Source organism: Molossus molossus, unplaced genomic scaffold (genome assembly GCF_014108415.1).
Source record: "Molossus molossus isolate mMolMol1 unplaced genomic scaffold, mMolMol1.p scaffold_m16_p_3, whole genome shotgun sequence".
NCBI classification, from domain to species: Eukaryota; Metazoa; Chordata; class Mammalia; order Chiroptera; family Molossidae; genus Molossus; species Molossus molossus.
In genome coordinates, this window is record NW_023425366.1 from 73,024,775 (window position 1) to 73,043,738 (window position 18,964).

The following is an 18,964-nucleotide window of genomic DNA, read 5'->3' on the forward strand; positions in this document are numbered from 1 at the left end:
GAGGAGCACAGTTACCTCACTGCTACTTCAATGCCAGGTCCATCTGCGGTATTTGGAAATATCTGTGAAGTGACTACAGATGGATACTATGCCTTTGACAATGTGATTTTGGTGTTGAAAACTGTGATGGGTTTTAATGAAAGCCATAAAATAAATGCACAACATTTCCACCTTTGAATCCATTGCTGGCAGATTTACTGGTTGCATTTTTCGTGCATTAGAATGTGTTTTATGTGACTGGCTGATTTGTTGTGTCTATTTTTTCTGCCTGCAGTGGCACATCTAATGATGAAATGTGCAACTTATACATTATGTATTACATGGAAGCCAAGCATGCAGTTTCTTTCATGACCTGTACACAGAATGTAGCTCTGGATATGTTCAGAAACATACCACCGGAGGCCAATATTCCAATTCCTGTGAAGTCTGACATGGTTATGATGCATGGACATCACAAAGGTAAGATTGGTGTAATTCAAAGTAACATATGCTTTTGTATTTTCTGTTTCCTTATGTGTCTCACTTAACTAGATGATTAATTTTTAAAATCACCCTTCTGTCAAATGATCACACATGTTTCCGTCATCTGATTTCCTCTTACCTCTTCACACCCTACCTTCCCTCCTGTATGCCCCCATTGAAATAGTTAAAGTGAAAAATCTCAACTAGTGATGCACGAGATTAGTTTGGGGACCAATTCCATAAATTTAGATTTTTCTTCATGGGAATCATGTTTTCTTGTTTCCCCATAGCATTCTTCCCACAACCAGTAATGACGTATTGCAATTTATGAGTTCATACACCATGTTCTAAAGAGTGCTGCAGTTTGCCAAAGAAAATGGTTATCATCTCAAACCATACCCTCAATCATATGTGTAATGGGCCTCGTCAAGCACAGAGCAGTTGTTGATTTATGAGGCATTACTAGTCTTGGCCTTTTTTAGTCTCGTTCTCAGAATTGTTGCAAAACGGTCATATTGATTGTCATTTCTTTAGTTTAAAATGGTAAAACCCACACCCTGTTTTATTGAATGAAGTATGCTGAGACTTGACTGGGATTTGCAAGATCAGTCTTAAAATACCAGAGCACTTATTCTTCCTGGTGGAAATATGAAAGATGTTAATATAGCAATCAGATCATTTATTAAGATCCTAATATATTTAAAGAAACTGCCTTAAAATATTAAAATAGACTTAAATATTACTAAGTTGAGTATTAAGAAAAATAAATATGTGCAGTTTTATTATTGCATGTTTAAAATTCTGTATCGTGTATATTACTGAAAGGGTAGTACATCTAGTTATTAAGTCAGAAGTCTGGTAATTTGTGGCTACCTATAGGGGTGTGTGTGTGTGTGTGTGTGTGTGTGTGTGTGTGTGTGTGTGTGAATTAGAGCACTTCTCCCATATAAATTCTTAATACTATTGTTTTAATGAAACACAAGACCCTGAATAATATTTTTATGTTGAGGGCATATTTCCAATAAACTATTTAGAGCATGTAATATATACTACAAATCAGCTTCTTTAATCCTTTACAGAAACTGAGAACAAAGATAAGACTTCTCTCCTCCAGCAGCCAAAAGAAGAAGTGTTAGAACAGGGTATGTATGCTTATTTCTTTAACTAGGTCTATAAAAATATTTGTTATTCTGACAAGCAACTGCATTTTAAAGTTACTGAGATATTATAGGTCTTTATCAGCCTCCAACACTATATATTGCTGTTTTTATGCTATGCATAATTCATGAGGAAATGGTCAATTGTTGCACTTACTGGTCGCAATGCAAGTGAAATTCATTAGTGTAATTTAGTCCCATTAGACTTTTCTGTTTTTGTTTTAGTTTTTTTAATATTGTAACTTGTATATATAGTGCAGATATAATTATTAGAAACAATTAGTGGTCTACTTTTGAAATCTAATGACTTTTACCATTTAAATTCCTACATATTTAGTATGGTGTGTTCATAAACTATATTTGAGGTTCAAGAAGAAAGAACTTAAGAATTAAGCCCACATCTTGATTCTCTTAAGTCATTCTTCGGTAAGGTAGGAGGGATTCTCATTTTATGCACTTGTAGTTTGTGTTAAGTTGCCATCTGCTGAGTTAAGAGAGCATCACTCTTCCTGTATTCTGTCTATTTGAAGTGGTGATACTTGGTGCTCGTATGTCAAAAACCGCATGCTCTGGCACTGAACAATTGCTCTCCTGAGTCTTGGTTTATTGCCGGATGTTTGGAAGACAGTACTTTATGTTAGGTGCTGGAGAATGTTATCAAGTTGTTTTTGGCCCAGATCTGATGTATTTTAAAACATTAGTTTAATGTTAATGCAAATGCACTTCCACTGGCAACATAAAGTGTACAGGAAATAGACAACATTTAGAAATCTCTGACTCTTTGGATTTTGTAAGTCACTATTGGAATTCTTCAAAATGTATTCTATTAAATCAAAACTATCACTACCACACTAATATTTGCAAAATTAAAGAATCCAGACTTTTAAAAGGAAAAAAATAGCACTTTGAAAGGGGTATAGGATAAACTGTAATATAATGTTTTTAAATTATGTAGAATATATTTCATAACATCTCATTCTAACAAGTAGCCTTAAAAAAATACAACCTAGCATAAAGTTGTTTCTATTTTTATGTTAAATAAAAAGGGAGATGATTTTATAGTAAATAGTTTATACTAAATTATTATACTAAACTACTGAGTATAATTTTAAATAGCTAAACTACCAGCCCTGTGTATATAAGGAAATCAGTAATTACAGCCCAAATAAAGTAGGATTAACAGTATTTTCTATAATTGTACTGAAATTTAATCAGACTTAAAATGAATTATTTTGGCATTGCACATGTTTGAAATGTACGCTTTTGAAATAATTTGAGTCATCTTAGAATACATTTTCAAATACCAACATACATGGTACAGTTTGGAATGAGACTACCATTTAGTAGATACATTTTGTAAAATAGTAAGTACCTGTGGAAATTGAGGCCAGACTTGTTTTCTTTCTGAAGTTAGTGGAGTTGATCAAGAGGACCATTGAACCCTCTGAAAGATTAGACACACAGAGGTTTGCTAGAGGAACATTAATTGTTAGATTTAATCTGTTCTTTCCAAATAATAAGATTTAGGGAGTATCATATATGGCTGCAAACCAACTCCTTTAAAACACTTATATTTTTCCATTCATTAATTTACCCTTTTGTGTTTGATAGCATATACATAGTATTAAGAAGTTTAAATATACCCAAAGCCTTATCAGTTCCAGAAAAGAATTCTATGAATACATAAGAAATGAGTTTCCTGTCGTTACTGTTTTCTTCTACTTATGAATAGAAATGCTTTGAAGTGATTTTCTTTGGGAAGTGAGAAACCGTTATTCTGACTCAATTTTAATACTGAAGAAAATTGGCTATGGTATTCATATGTTGAAATTATTGGGTCCATCAGAATGTCACCTCCTAGGTTTCATGAAAATAAATATCTCACCAAAAGTGTTCAATGGTTAGTGGAGCCTGTGCATTATTCTCCTGGTCTTTAGGGACCACTGGCCTGGAATTTAAAGGGAAATATAAAAATATACCAAATATGAATTTGTACACATAGTCCATTTAATTTGCTAATAATATCAATCTATCTCCTTGCAATATACAGGGAAAATCTACTTACTACTGAGAAACTACCCTATTCTTCCTGGAGATGTTTGTTTGCACAAATGTCTCAGGAGTTAAATTGGCCAAGTAACTAATACAAGTGCTCTAATTATTCATATAGATTATTCCACGTATGCCGATTTTTAAAGTAAGCCCTCAAACTTAACCTTTTGCTGTTTATTTATTTGTTTCTTTTGTTTTGTTTGGTGTTCAGGCCGAAACAATTCATGTTCCAAGTACTCTTCCAGACTGTACTGATTTTTATATATTTTAAATTGCCAGTAAATAAAAGCCCTGAATTATTTCAGTTGTCCTAGCCACAAGCTAACAAACAGCATCTATGTTGGTCACATAGAAGATGTGAAAACCCCATTGGAAAAAGAACAGTTGAGGGACAGGAAGGAAAAGACCCAAGACATCAGAGGACATGTCCTCAAAGGCAAGCACTATACCCATCAGTGCCCTTTTTTTTCAATCCTCACCCAAGGACATTTTTTCATTTTTTGTTCAGATAGAGTGGGAGGGAGAGAGAGGAAGAGAGAGAGAGAGAGAGAGAAATATCGACTTGAAAGGGACACATCGAGTGGCTGCCACACGCACGACCAACCAGGGCCAGGGACAAACTGCAACCAAGGTACATACCCTTAGCGGGAACCGAACCCTAGTCTCTCTGGACCGCAGGCCGACGATCTAACCGCTGAGCCAAACCGGCCAGGGCAGTGCCTTAATAATATAGTTCTACATGAATAAATCAAACAGTATTTTTTACTTTGTGTTTTAAAACATTGGAAAGCAGCCGTGGCTGGTTTGGCCCAGTGGTTGGAGAATCGACCTGCAGACCACAGAGAGTCCTGGGTTCGGTTCCCGCTAGGGGCACATACCAAAAAATAAAAATAAATAAAACATTGGAAAGCAGATAGGAGGAATGAAAGTGAAGATATATAATGAACATGTTGGAAAGAAGGACAACCTGTATTAAGGTAGCAAAGAAAAAAGTAATACTCATATTTCAGAAGCTGAGAAAAAGAAATGTAGCTGTGCCTCCAATGGGCAGGAGGTGGTGGTTACCTCTAACACAGAGGGGAAATTCAAAGCAGACCAGTGATCCATTTAACATAGGTTTGTCTAATACTCTGTTTCTCCAGGAGCAATATAAGTATTTTCTTTTCTTTGAAGTTCTTATCACTAAAATCTCTAGCCATTAATTTTTGTTGGAGTATTCATTTTGATCGGAAATTAACTAGAGTTTGAAAGAAATATCTGAGCTGTGCAAATCCATGCAGCTCAGCCTGTGCTTAGAAACAACACATTAACCTTCTGTGGTATCCTCGCCTAATCTGCTCCTTCTGCACCAAAACTGCTGTAAGGCAAATGTATGTCAGCCTCTATCTCAAAAGATGTGATCGTGGAGACACCAGAAGAACCTCATTCTAGGACAGCTTTACCTGTCAGGTTATCTGGATCATGCAGCAATGGGAAGCATTTTAATGAGACTTTAATTAAGTCTGCATGGATTTTTAAAACATAATCCTCGACTGATTTTTAAAATAATACTCAATATAGAAGATGCAGAAAAGTATGAAGAAGCAAGTAAAAATCATACATAAGCCCTAGAAATATGGGCATATACATGTATCTGTGTGTGAAATATGATCATCCATATAGGCACATTATCTTAATATTTAAATCAAAATACATCCATAGTTTTATTCTCTTTTTAACAGTATTATTTCTTGACTATTTCCTCCTACTGTAAAAATTATTGCTAAGCACAATTTTTAAAATTATTGACAGTTTCATTTTCAATTACAGTTTACTTTCAATATAATTTTGTATTGGTTTCAGGTGCACAGCATAGTAGTTAGACAATCATATAAGTGTTCCCCATACTATTCCCAGTACCCATCTGGCACCATATTACCATATTATTGTCTGTATTTCCTATGCTGTATTTTACATCCCCATGATTATTCTGTAACTACCAACTTTTTACTTCTTAATCCCTTCACCTTTTTTTTTAAATCCTTACCCGAGGATATTTTTTTATTTATCTCCAGGTAGAGTGTGAAAGAGAGGGAGAAAAAGAGAAACATCAATGTGAGAGAGATACATCAATTGGTTGCCTCCCACATGATCTCAACCAGGGCCGGGAGGTACGTGCCCTTGACTGGAATTGAACCCACAACTCGTTGATCCACAGGCTGATGCTCTAACTGCTGAGCCAAACTGACCAGAGCAATCCCTTCTCCTTTTTACCCATTTCCCCAACCTCCCTCTCCTGTGGCAACCATCAGTCTTTTCTCTGTGTCTATGAGTCTGTTTTTGTTTTGTTTGTTCATTTATATTGTTCTTTGGATTCCACATGTAGGTGAAATCATACGGTATTTGTCATACTCTGACTGAGTTATGTCATTTAGCATAATATCCTGTAGGTCCATCCATGCTGTTGCAAATGGTAAGATTTTGCTCTTTTTTTATGGCCAAGTAAATAGTCCATTGTATATACATACACCACTTTTTTATTCACTGATCTATTGATGGATATCTAGGCTATTGAAATAACACTGCAGTGAACGTAGGGGTGCATATATTCTTTCGATTTAGTGTTTGGGTTTCTTCAGAGATATTCCCAGAAGTAGATTTGCTGGATCATAAGGCAGTTTCATGTTTAATTTTTTGAGGACCCTTTATATTATTTTTCATAATGGCTGCACCAATCTGCATTCCCACCAGCAGTGCACTAGGGTTCCCTTTTCTCCACATCCTTGCCAACACTGTTGTTTTTTGGCTTATTGATGATAGCCATTCTGACAGGTGGAAAGTGTTATCTTATTGTGGTTTTAATTTACATTTCTCTGATGATTAGTGATGTTGAACATATTTTCATATGTCTACTGGCATCTGTATGTCCTCTTTGGAAAATTGTCTGCTCAGGTCCTCTGCCCATTTTTTAATTGGATTGTTTGTTTTTTGGTGTTGAGTCATATGAGTTCTTTATAAATTTTCAATATTACCCCCTTATCATATGTATGTCTTCTCCCATTCAGTACACTGGCAGGCATAATTTTTAAAGACTGCATAATATCCCTACCCGAACTGTTTGGAAATAGACTATTTGCCTATAGGTGATCTTATCTGTGAATGACTTGATTACGCCTGCCTTCCTGCAAAACAACACTAATAAATATTCAAAACAAACTGAAATGTTCTCGTCTTTTAAAACATCGTAAGTGAAGAATTATTTATGTATGTAATAAGTACACTAAGCTAAACAATAAAACCCAACTAGACAGTGATTCTGGGCAGAGGGAATGAACCCTAGGAGACGACACAGAATGAGGACGACGGCACTGACGGGTTCCAGAGCCGGCACGCCGCGCTTACCCCTCACTTACGTGGCAGTGGTTAGCACTCGGAGGAAGCGAAAGCATGTTTTCTACATCCCCTTTACTCTTTATGCATTACGACTTCTCATGTATGAGCTTTGTATCAACACTGTTTAGGCAAGGCATATGGGCTGAAACTGAAAGGCTTATCCGCTGTATTGAAGAATTCTGAATTTGAGTGTTTCCCTCCTTTAAAATTCAGAGTATAGTTGCAGCATTGAAATTTATGTCAGTTGTGCTGAGAAGGTTCGACGTATTAAAAAAAACAACAAAAAAACTCAAGGTAGAATTGCAAGTCAAATTCTATAATCCCAGGATGTCCTTGTTATTGTACATTATGCTCTGGACATCATTTCTTTTCCTGCGGAAAGGGCCTTAAACATGTTTTATTCAGTTTGCTCCAAACTCCTCTCATTGTAGTCTTCGTGCCCTCATAAAATCAATCTTTCTACTCAAAGGTCAACACGAGCCACTCTACTCCCAAGACAGGGAGAATATGACAAAAATACAATTTGTAGAGGGAAAACACTTCATGACCCCAGGTAGTTAAAGGTCTTCAGACACCTTCTGTGAAACAGAGTAATTTCACAGTGGTTTTATGCTAACAAAAATGAATTATCATTGGCATGTTCTATCAAATAAAGGGAGCAAGGCTGCAAGTTAAAATGACTGTGGTCTACTGTAAACGAACAGCAGACCATGAGAACAGCGAAACAAAGGTGAGGCTTAGTAGCTAAAATTTCTACGTCTTTGCTTTGTTCAAAGTAGGAGACTCCCTTCATTCCTTAATAAAGTACAAATGATTTTAATAGCATCTTCCTCGCGAATTCTAAGCACTCTCAATACCACCTTGCTTTTTTATAGGAGATACAATTCCTGTGTGTGTTCCCATTCACTAAAAATTTACCGGTGGGCTCTGATTTATGAGCAGCTCACAAGTGTTTATTTATTGAACTCATCTATCAAACACTATTCTACCCCCCACTCCCCCCCCCCCCCCCGCCAGGCTCTGGGAAGCTGAGTGAATGCTGTTTTGAATTGATTTCCTAATAACAGAATAGGCAGATGTGAATGATCATTTATCACATGGTTGGGCTTTCTGACACAGATCTGTGTGTGTGGTAGTTGCAAAAATCCTCATCTTCTCATTTCTCTGCGTTTTAAATATTTGTCTCATTTATTATTATTTTTTTAAAGTAACTTTTGTTTGTTTTTCAATCAGATGAGTCCTGTAAGAGGAAAAAAGCTCACTTTATTTTTTTATCCCTGAGCTGGTCATCATGATCTTGTGTTTTATTTCTCTAAGGCTAGTAGGATAAATGTTGTGGGTTAGTAATAAGTAAATAGTCAATAAAACAAATAGACTTTAACCAGAAGGAAAAGTCACCCATGACGGAGTCATAAAGCGAAACATTAAAATCTAAAAAGAAATGCTTTTATTTTTTTCATTCCTCCTAGCTCTCTCGGCTCAGCTACTTGGCATACTTGTCAGTGGTTAAACTGCTGATGAACAAGCTACTTACTCTCTTTATACCACAGAAATCACAGAGCAATAAGCAGTAACCAGAGCTATTTGTTTTAAGTAAAGAAATACTAGTGATATATGTGGGAAATGGGAGTTTATATTCTGAAAGATTACCAAGAGATACTTGATCATTTGAAAAATAAAAATGCCCCCACATTTAATATTTTATGCTGTCTATAAGTAGTGATACATATATTTTTCATCCAATAATCTTAAAGCATTTATTTAAAAAAAAAAAAGAAAAAAGAACCTCATGGGGCATTTTTTTTCAATGTGTGTTTCCATTTATTTTAGTTTGCTCTCACCATATTCCTAAAAGTAAACAAGAAAAAATGTCCATGCTGATGGCAGGGAATAGGAAGTGACCCCTACTAAATAGAAAAATGCCCGTTGAGGCATGAAGAAGTTATTGCAAGTACACAACTTTTAAACTTGGAGTTTAATTGGCAGTATTTTAGATTCTCTTGTAACTATGCTGCATTCCTTCTCCTGACACATTAGCTGCTACCGCAGTTGGGTTTTCCAAATACCAAACCCACTCAGTCAAATTACTGAAAAGACTTAGAGCAGTTCTGCATTTCATAAGGTACAAGTCAAAGTTTGAGTGAGAAAAAGAAAGAAAAGAGATTCACTGCAGCTTAAAATCATCATGGAAATATTTTTACCTCTACTGATGCAGAAACTAGGGGTGACTTTTTAACAAGTCATTATTTATTCCAGAATCATTGATTGAGTATAGGAATAGTACTAATCACTTGAAATATGACATTGAATGAGAAATGAGAGGTTTTTATTTTTTATATAAAATCACATTTAGACCTTGCCACTTGTCCCTTCCCAGGTAATTTCAGTGTATAAAAAGTATTTCTAGAACCTCTTAAAAATTTTATAATACATGTAAAGTATAGTGGTAAGTACAAAGCACTAAAACGAAGAGAAAACTCTTCTACTTTATCACATCCAAGAAAACCAATTACTATTCTTTAGGCCAGTTTTGTGCAAATCACTAGGTTATGTATGTAGTGACTAGTTTCCAAGCATTTTATTTATAATAAGGAGAAGACAAGCCAGGATAGGACAAGAAAGAAACTTGTTCAGTGACAGAGTAAACCCAGTACCTCAGCTCAGAAGACAGTTCATTAAAAACATTCATCATAGTAAGATTGACAGGTCTGAGGTGAATTCACAGGAAAGAGTTTATTAGCCAGTACAGAAAAGAGAGGGGACCTGGATTTAGTACGGTGATCAGTTAGCGAGTCGGCTCCCAGTCAGGCTGTCTCCTTCGAATCCCAGCTCATCTTCCTAACAGCTGGGCAGATTAGTACTGTCCCATTAATGTCCTCATCTGAAATGAAGACAATAAGGATTTCATGGAGATTAAATGTGTTAAATTGTATTAAGCACTCAGCAAAGTGACTGGGTCATGCTAAGCTCTCAAAAAATATTAGCTGCTATTACCATTATTGTCATGTGTAGTTTATAAAGTAATTCTTTGTATGTTATCTCTGTCAACAATAGGTCAGACAATAATACATGCCAGTTTTTCCAGAACTGTCCCAGCTCATGCCTAGAGTAAATATTGACAACACCCCTTTCGTCTCATGTGTGTCCCGGTTTGGGAAATAAACTATATGGTTACCTTAGCAGTGGGGACCAGAATAAAACCGAGAATACCAGCCTGATATACACAAGTTGACAGAGCTGAGGAAAAGGTGGGATATACCTTACGGGTGACCAGAGGAGCCAGGCCACCATCAATGACAAGTCAATTCCACAGGTAGAGCAGCTTTAGTACCATTCTGGACATTGAAGGCAGAGATGAGGGTCTGTTCCAAGGAAGGAAGGGAAGGGTCTTTGAGCCTGCCAATCAGAGGGTGATAAGACTATCAAGTGAGAAGGGGAGGTGGGGGTGGGGAGAAGTGGTATGGACCACTCAGCATAATGAATTGGTTGACTCTGATTCAAGGGTGAGAGAGGGAGGAACCTCATTTCTGGCTTGACTGACTCAAAATCAGTTCCGTCACTGAGAGAGAGAGACTGTAAACAGATAAGTGATGGGGAGAGATTTAAGAGCTCCGTTTCAGACATGCTGAGTTCAAGATTCCTGTGAAACAGACACCCAGAGGGAAATTTTTGTACGGCAGTTATAGATACCAGTTTGATGCTGGAGAGCTCCAGATCTGAGCGTCATTTGTCTGGAAGTAGCAGCTTAAACCTTGTGAGTAGCTGAGCTAGAAAAGAAAAGTATACCAGACATAGACCTCAGAAAACACCAGCATTTTCATATGTCGGGCAGCAGAATAAGAGAAAGCAAAGATAGTAGGTGGCGATGGTCTGGAAAGAACAATGTTATAAGGGGGACCTACTGCCCCCGTTGGTCAAGATAAAGAGTCTCTTGGCTTCTGCAACTATAAGCTCTTAAGCAACTTGTGCAGGAGTCATGCAGGGGTGAAATAAGAAGTGGGAATAGATACCTTTGGTTGAGGAAAGGAGGCGGATGTGAGGAAGGATGTAGCAGTTTTTATAGCCCAGCACTGTCCAGTGTGATAGACGCTAGCCACATGTGGCTATTTAAATTCAAATATAAATTAAAAGTAAAATTAAACATTAAAATCTTGTCACACTAGCCCCATTACAAGTACTCAATAGCCCCAGGTGTCTAGTGGCTGTCAAGTTGGTCGGCGCAGGTACAGAATATTTTTATCGTCACAGAAAGCTCTTTCGGGCAGTGTTGGAACTTGTTAAAGGGAGGGGGGAGATGGAAAAGCTTGAAAGACATGTGTCAGAGGAGGGTCTCTCCTCACCTCCACAACCACGCACGGTCAGCGCAGAGAAAGTGTGTTCTAGCCTACGAGTCAAGTCTTTGGCAAAGAAGTATTAGAAAAGAAGAGAGAGCAGAAGGAACGGCTCCAGAGGGTGCTGGGGGTGGGGGGCTGGCGTCCAGAACACTGGAGTGGGGATAGTTCTTTCTCCAAAAACTGATTCAGAAAATAGAGGGAGAAAGTGCAGAGGCAACCTCCTTGGCAAAGCTAGGAAACACGTTGCTACGGCAGCTGTAGTGACCTGAGAAAATAGAGGGCTATACATTAAAGGTTTATTTTTTTTCCATTATGAAAAGTCCAATTCTTGAATATGAAATAAGAACTGATTTTTATTTATACTTTAGGTAAACAGTAGATTGAAGCAGATGCATGTTATAACTACAGTTTTATCTTTCATTGGTAATTATAATAGCTACAGTTGTAGTATCTATTTTCTGATATACATTGGACTGGGCACATTGCATTAACAATCATCTTCTTTTTAATCCACAAAACAATTCCTAAAGGTGGTTGTCATTGTCTTTATAAGGTTAAATAACTTACTTAAAGGCACAAGTAGCTAATAAGCATCAGGGTTAATGCAAACACTAGTGTGAAATATACACCAGACATCGGGCAGTAACGGTACAGGGAAACACCAGAGTGCCGGAGTGTGCATGGTAGGGGCCCCTAATCTGATAGTCAAGGAAGGTTTCTTGGAAATAAGTAATGCCTAAGTACTATCTGGAGGTTGAGGAGAGAGTTGATTACTGGAGAGAGAATGTCCCAGAAGAAGAAACAACATCTTAGAGTTGATGTTCAAGGAACTGAAAGTCCTTTACGCCTGGAAAGAAAGAGGAATATTGAGAGGTGAGATTGGGGCAAAGACCACACAACTTCCTCCATTTTTATTCTACTCCATCCATTACACTCAAGATTAGATATATTTCCGAATCAGGATCATAATATGACGAAGAAAAACAGTTAAATCGTACAATTCTATATACTTTATACATCAGAGAGAGAGAGAGAGAACACCCTTTCTGGGTTATGCATAGAACGTAAGAGATAGCCATCTAGTGGTCTCTGTCCCATGCAACACGCCATTTATAGAGAGGCATCTCTGAAGCTACGTTCTCACAAGACCTGTGCAACCTGTCTGCGGCCAAGCCTGTTATACTGTTAAATTTTTGTTTTCCTAACCTAATGATAATTGTGAGTGATCTCAAAGGAACTGAGTGCTCTGTATTTGGTATTTTACCGTAGACTTTAGATTTTTACTGACACACCTGAATGACTGTATGCATGGTTGTGAGCCTATGTTCCTCCATCAGTATGAGCCATTAGGCATTGATTCCAATTTTAAAATTATGTTGTTTCTCCACCCCCGAAATAATCTTGTATTTTGTTTTTTATGTAAAATGTTTCATTGTACCACAGCATATTAAACTATTATTTATTGTGTGGGGCAGAACTTAGGAGCAATGAAATGATTTCTCCTTTGTGAGGTAGAATCCCACTGCGGCCTAGCCGATTCGCTTGAGCTATAATTTGCTCTGTTCATTTTACTGACATTGGCCCTTTTGCTTGGTAATTATTTTCTGATTGAAGATTTCACCTGGGATAAGCTGCTTTCATGGGCAAGAATTGGAAACCTGCTTTGAATCATTCGCCCAAGAATATTTATAAACATGACAGGACCGCTTGAGCATCATTTTGGAAAGATTTCACATCCCCTCGCACCAGTTTCTTAATAACATATTCTGTAGTGAAATGTATCATGACTAAACCAGTTATCATTTTCATGGCCTAATGATCATAAGAAAGATTTTACAAATGTTACCTGATGGTGTTGGAAATGTAATTAAAACAAGCAGCAGGACTCCATAGTCGTCGTAATGTCATTAGCAGGACTTAAGATACTTGAGTAAGGAAAAGGGGGAGCTGTGGGTTTCCTTGGGCTTGGCTGAGGAAATCAGATTTGTGTTTCTGTTGAGAACATACATATGTTTCTCATTCACACAGCTGATGTAAATGGACTTGAAGCCATACATGTAAATGATGAAGATTAAAATGCCTCATGAACTTTCCGTGGTCATATTTTATACCTGTCATAATACTTTATGAATAATTTATTTTCATGGAATTAGAGTATCCTATCCAAGTTTACTCCTTAGTATAGGAAGACATGGAATACATGTTAGTGATAAATCATTCTAATTATATTAGTTTGTTAAAATCTTTTTTGTGTGTGTAGCTGATTTAAAAAGTATTCTTCCAACATGAAATTGTCTAGAATTTGTTCATTTCTTGTTTAAAATGAACACGAGCTACTTACAGTAGCACTGCTAACATAATGACAATATAACTTTGGTTTTCTAATTGCTAAGTCGATTCATAGCTGTTAGATTTCTTGTGTTTTGTAACACCTGCTCAAAAACACACATTTAATTTCTTGCGGATTATACTTTAATAGGCTTTTAAGGACACTCTCAAAGGGTTTGTCTGTAAAGATAACTGTTTTCTTTTGTAGCTGTTGATAGTATTTTATTTTAGAAATCTGATTAATCTAAATCAATCTAACTTCTAAGTCAATCCACCTATACTGTGAAAACCACTTTTTGAAAAGTACAAGTGCCACTCTGGCCGGTATGGCTCAGCAGTAAGAGTGTCGCCCCCGGAACAAAGAGTCCTGGGTTTGATTCCAGCCAAGGGCACGTACCTTGGTGGTGGTTTGTCCCCAGCCCCGGTTGGGGTTGTGCAGGTGGCAGCCAATCGACAGCTCTATCTGAAGATTAATATAAAAATATCCTCAGGTGAGGATTAAAAAAAAAAAATGAAAAGTGCAAGTGCAATACAATCATATATGCATTATTTTGTTTCTAATAAAAAGCTAATAGAGGTTATCCAGTATGGTTAGCTCCTGAGATAACAGAAAGAAATCGGTGGTACATAAAATGAAATGTGAATTATCTTATTTTTTGTTTGTTTTGTTTTCTGGAGAGTCATCTCTTTTTTCCCCTTCGTGCTTGAAAGTTTGAGAGTAACCTTCTCTTTCACTTATTTTTAAGGCACAAAATTGTGTAAACTTTGCAATTTTATCAACCCCTCCACCCCTTATCTCTTCTCTTTTTTCCACAGGTGATTTCTATTCACTGCTTTCCAAGCTTCTAGGAGAAAGGGAAGATGTTGTTCATGTACATAAATATAATCCTACAGAAAAGGCAGAATCAGAGTCAGATCTGGTAGCTGAGATTGCAAATGTAGTCCAAAAGAAGGACCTGGGTCGATCTGACGCAAGAGAGAGTGCCGAGCGTGAGGAGAGGGGCAATGCAGTTCTTGTCAGAGACAGAATTCACAAATTCCACAGACTAGAATCCACTCTGAGGCCAGCAGGGAGCAGTGTGTCCTCATTGCAGCAGCCCCTACCTGCTGAAGGCACCTGGGAGTCAGAACACACAGGAGGTGCGTCTAGGGCTTTTTTGAAAACTAAAATGTGAAATGCTGCAATCCACATTAGCAAAATCTGAAGGGAATAAAACTTAATGGGTGAAAAAACTCAATAAAAAGGACTTATTAGAAAAAGTTGCTCAGATTTGGTCTCTCAGATATCACCTTGGTTTGAGGAGTATTTCTTTGTGTTTTGGTTCAATACTACATAAATTCATTTTCCATTCAACTGGTGAGCCAGAATTACCACGACCAGAAATGCTTGGATAATGTTGGGAACGATAGCATATGAAATTCAGGGTAATCAATTCTTATTTTATCAACATTCTCCATTTTGCACCATGGAAAGAAACTGAAAATTCAAAAACATGGTATGTAAACTTTCAGTGTATGAATTACTTATATACTACCTTCTATTAAGGTGTTTTACCTTCCTCTCAAAGGAGTCTTCTCCTTCAGTTGACTTGTACTTTGTAACTATGTTTATGACTTTGATTTCTTAAGTTCCATCATTAATTACTATCTTAATTGGAAACTTGAGTAGTTATTTCTGAAGGGACCTCCAGCAAGTGAGTAACTGTCAGACTTATCTTTATTTCTAACCATGATTGGCTTCCATAATTAGAGGACAATACCTGTTCCCTTCAGGTTTCTGTACCGGCAAACGATGGATGCCTCCTCTTTGTCTTTAATTGTGTTGTGGCCTCTGCGATATTGACTGTGTTTCATGTTACTTGCTAATGTGGAAAGCCAGATAATACAGCATGTGAAGATAATCTCCAAAAACGTAACTGATAGCCATGCATGGCAGCTGTCCGTGCGTGGGCTGGAATGTCACAGGCTGCTGCTTGATGTTTTCAATACAGCTTTGCAGGAATCCATAAATTATTCAGCACCCAGCTGATTATTATTTATAATTGAAAAAATTAGCATGCAGTGTCTTTTGCTCACACGAAAGTTTCGATCCTTGTCCATTGGGACGGGCTTAATGGTCTCTAGGAGATGCTAACTGCAACCCAGATTTTTACCTCTTCCTATTTAAACACTAGCCCTCCTCTAGTGGATTCTAAATTTATCTAATAAAACTGTGTTTCTCAAGAGGTCTTCCCTAGCCCCGCTTGCAGTAGGATCTGGGGTGCTTATGAAAAACCTAGACTCCCGAACCCTGCCAAAGAACAGTAAGTTACATCTCTTGAGTAGGATGCGTACAAATCAACAGTGTACCACACCGCTCTCCATTTCATAAACAGACTGGGGTGTCTGGGTGGACCTCTATATTAAGGACAGTAAGTTGTAACCCAAATGACATGGAAATAAAAGACAAAAGGGCCTCTGGTGAGAAGACAATTCTATCCAAGTGTTAAATGTTAGAGCTGCAGCATGCTTTATTCCATGACTTGTGTTTTTTTGTTACTCTTGGATTTGAAATGATATCTTGGTCATTTATAGCCATCATAAGTGTCAATGTAAAAATCATAATTTTACTTAAGACATTATATTCCTGAAGCCTACTTAATTTTTCTAAGAAAGAAGTTCTTAAAATGCCTGAAATACGTTTACTTCCCAAGGCTCGTCATGTTTTCCAAGGCAGTCAAAATGGCAGTGCCCAGGCGAAAAATGTTTCTCTGGGACCCAGGTCAGGAAGTTTCCTTTCGTTTTAGCTATGTGAGTGAATTTTAATGAAGTAAACAAAACAATGGGTTCTGTGGATAGTAACCTACAGGACAAATCCTAATCATAGAAAGGAAATTCGCATGTTTCCTTTGTGAAATGATTTATTTTTTAGTGTTATTTCACTACTCTGACTGAAAAACATTTTCAAAATTGAATGCAAAATTGCAAGACTCATATTTAGGTAACCTATTTCTAAAAGTTCTTTTCAATTCTCTCTCACTGTTTACCATAACACAATGTAATATCTAACTTTAATTGAAGATGTTTCATTTCTTGGGGTAAGTCAAAAAAGACCTATCCTCAGGAAGCTTTTATTTGCAAAAAAAAAAAAAAAGAAGGACATTATTAGCATGTAATGCCTTAATAAAATATATTAGTAGTCTAATACCTGAATATTCCCCAGGGTATAAGCAAGGAGAATAAATTTAATGGCTAATCGCCCATTGTTTTTCTCATACCCTTTCTTTACTCCAGGCAAAGCTGAGAATGGGACCCTAATGGTCCAAAGGAATTAACAGTCTCCCTGAGTGCCTGCTTTGCTATGAGATATATTAGCTGCTAAGAAGAAAGTAGCTTTTCATATGAGAGTATTACTAAGACTAAATTGTAAAGGTATTAATTTTCACATGAAGGAATGGAAGCTAGAGAAGTTAACCCATTTGAATGAGGTCACAGAGTGAATTTAAAACTTGGACTTTAAGGCTTCTGATGTGCACCTTCTAGTCCTCTACACTTCAGTACAGTCATGCTCAGTCAAAGAGGGGCTGTCTTGCTTGTCCAGTGTAGATACGCCTCCTTGGGGCTCTGGACCCTCACTGCCCAGAAGCTGAGAATTCCATGCAGGACCCTCTTCTGATAGCCCCAGTTCATGACACTAGCACAGCCAATACAGTGGCATTCTCAGAAGCAGCACTTGAGATTTCATTGACCCTCCCAGGTTTTGGACCTGCGCTATCATGATGGATCCCATCCACCTGAGTTGAGGGTTCAAAGGTGAAATTATTGGAGCAGCTCGACAATCTGGTAGGCAACACCATTTTGTGGACCTTCAGACTGGTCTGAATTTCACTTGGTTCTATACCCTGACAGCTACCTTTAAAGTTGAGTTTTCTACTTCATTATGGGTTGAGTATCAGTGGGTACCAATATTCATGAAGAACACCACAGGACGATGTCTTTCCACTTTGCAGAATTGAGAAAATCCTTGGCGTTCCTAGCAACTCGACAATTAAGCACCGTGTCTTCAATGTGTCTGTAAGAGTGCAACCATCTGCAAAGACAGCACCTTTTCTTTTAGGTCTTGTCTTTATGACTTTTGGTGAGGTTCAGAGTCTATTCTGAAAACTCTCCTTCCAACAATTGTGAAAACAGTATTAGAAACAGAAATTTCCTGGATGGGCTTAGGTAGCCCAGACAGGTTTTCCAGCTGTTGGATGGAGCATGCCGTGAGCGGGAAGCAGTAGTCACAGCCTCCCTGCCACCCATGCACACGAGCACACAGTACAGCACGCGCCTCCCCAAGTGGTCCCCCGTTTGTCTAAAAGAAAACTTGAAAACCACTCCATAGTATGATGTAGAGCACATCAGACTCTGGGGCCTGACTGCCTGGCTTTGAATCCAGCAACACCGTTTATTATGTGGTCCCTAGGCAGATAATACATGGAAAGTACTTTGAACAATCTCTGGCACATAGAAAACATTTAATAAATGTTGTAATACATTAACAATAATTGTGATTATTATTGCTATTATTAATGTCATGTTGGATGAAAATTTCAAACATTTAAACACCAAAGTAGTGGAACTATATAGTAATTACTTTAATTTAAGCAGTATCTATGAGAGAATTTTCTTGCAATGTGTAGGCAAGCTGCAATATTTGGCACTCTAATTTGAAAAATTATGAAAATGAGTTGGCAGGGTTCTTTCATAATAGGAGTTTGCGGCTCTTTAAATCACTGATTGCTAATATTGATCTGCCTTGATAGGTGTCTGTGATAATATGATGTACACTATGAAAATACTCAACTTGGTAATTGAGAAGCAAATGCACTCCTTTTTACACCTTACATAGTTTTTATTTTCACCATTAGTTTGATATCTATATTGAAACAGCATTATAGAATAGAAACAAAATGTTAAGTGTCTTTATTCCAGTTGCCATATGGAAACTAGACTCATTGACCAATACACTGAAAACATTAGCTATTCTCACTGGCAAATTTGATTGGACTACTATTTGCTAGTATATGGAAACCTGATTCAGCCTCTACACCACTAGACACATCTAAAAATATATCTGTATTTGTGTGATGCTTTCCATAGATAAGAGAACTCACAAAGTCTTTAAGTATTCTAGGATACACTTAGATTTAATTTAACTGCTATGGACAACTTTTACTTAGAGTCCATCCTTTTAACATATTTTTGCTGTATGCTTACCTCTAGGCTCAAGTCTTA

The 18,964-nt window shown here is 37.3% G+C and overlaps 1 protein-coding gene across 6 annotated transcripts in view; it reads left to right on the forward strand.

Moving 5' to 3' along the window:
• PAM (peptidylglycine alpha-amidating monooxygenase) overlaps positions 1–18,964 on the forward strand; it is a 164,496-nt gene that overhangs the window by 105,693 nt on the left and 39,839 nt on the right. For 3 of the 6 annotated variants that reach the window (XM_036279562.1, XM_036279563.1, XM_036279564.1), the window contains exons 12-14: positions 275–459; positions 1,542–1,604; positions 14,522–14,845. In XM_036279562.1, coding sequence (XP_036135455.1) covers positions 275–459; positions 1,542–1,604; positions 14,522–14,845 — 572 coding nt within the window. The remainder of the gene's footprint in view (positions 1–274; positions 460–1,541; positions 1,605–14,521; positions 14,846–18,964) is intronic. The other 3 variants (XM_036279566.1, XM_036279567.1, XM_036279568.1) reach the window with 1 other exon arrangement.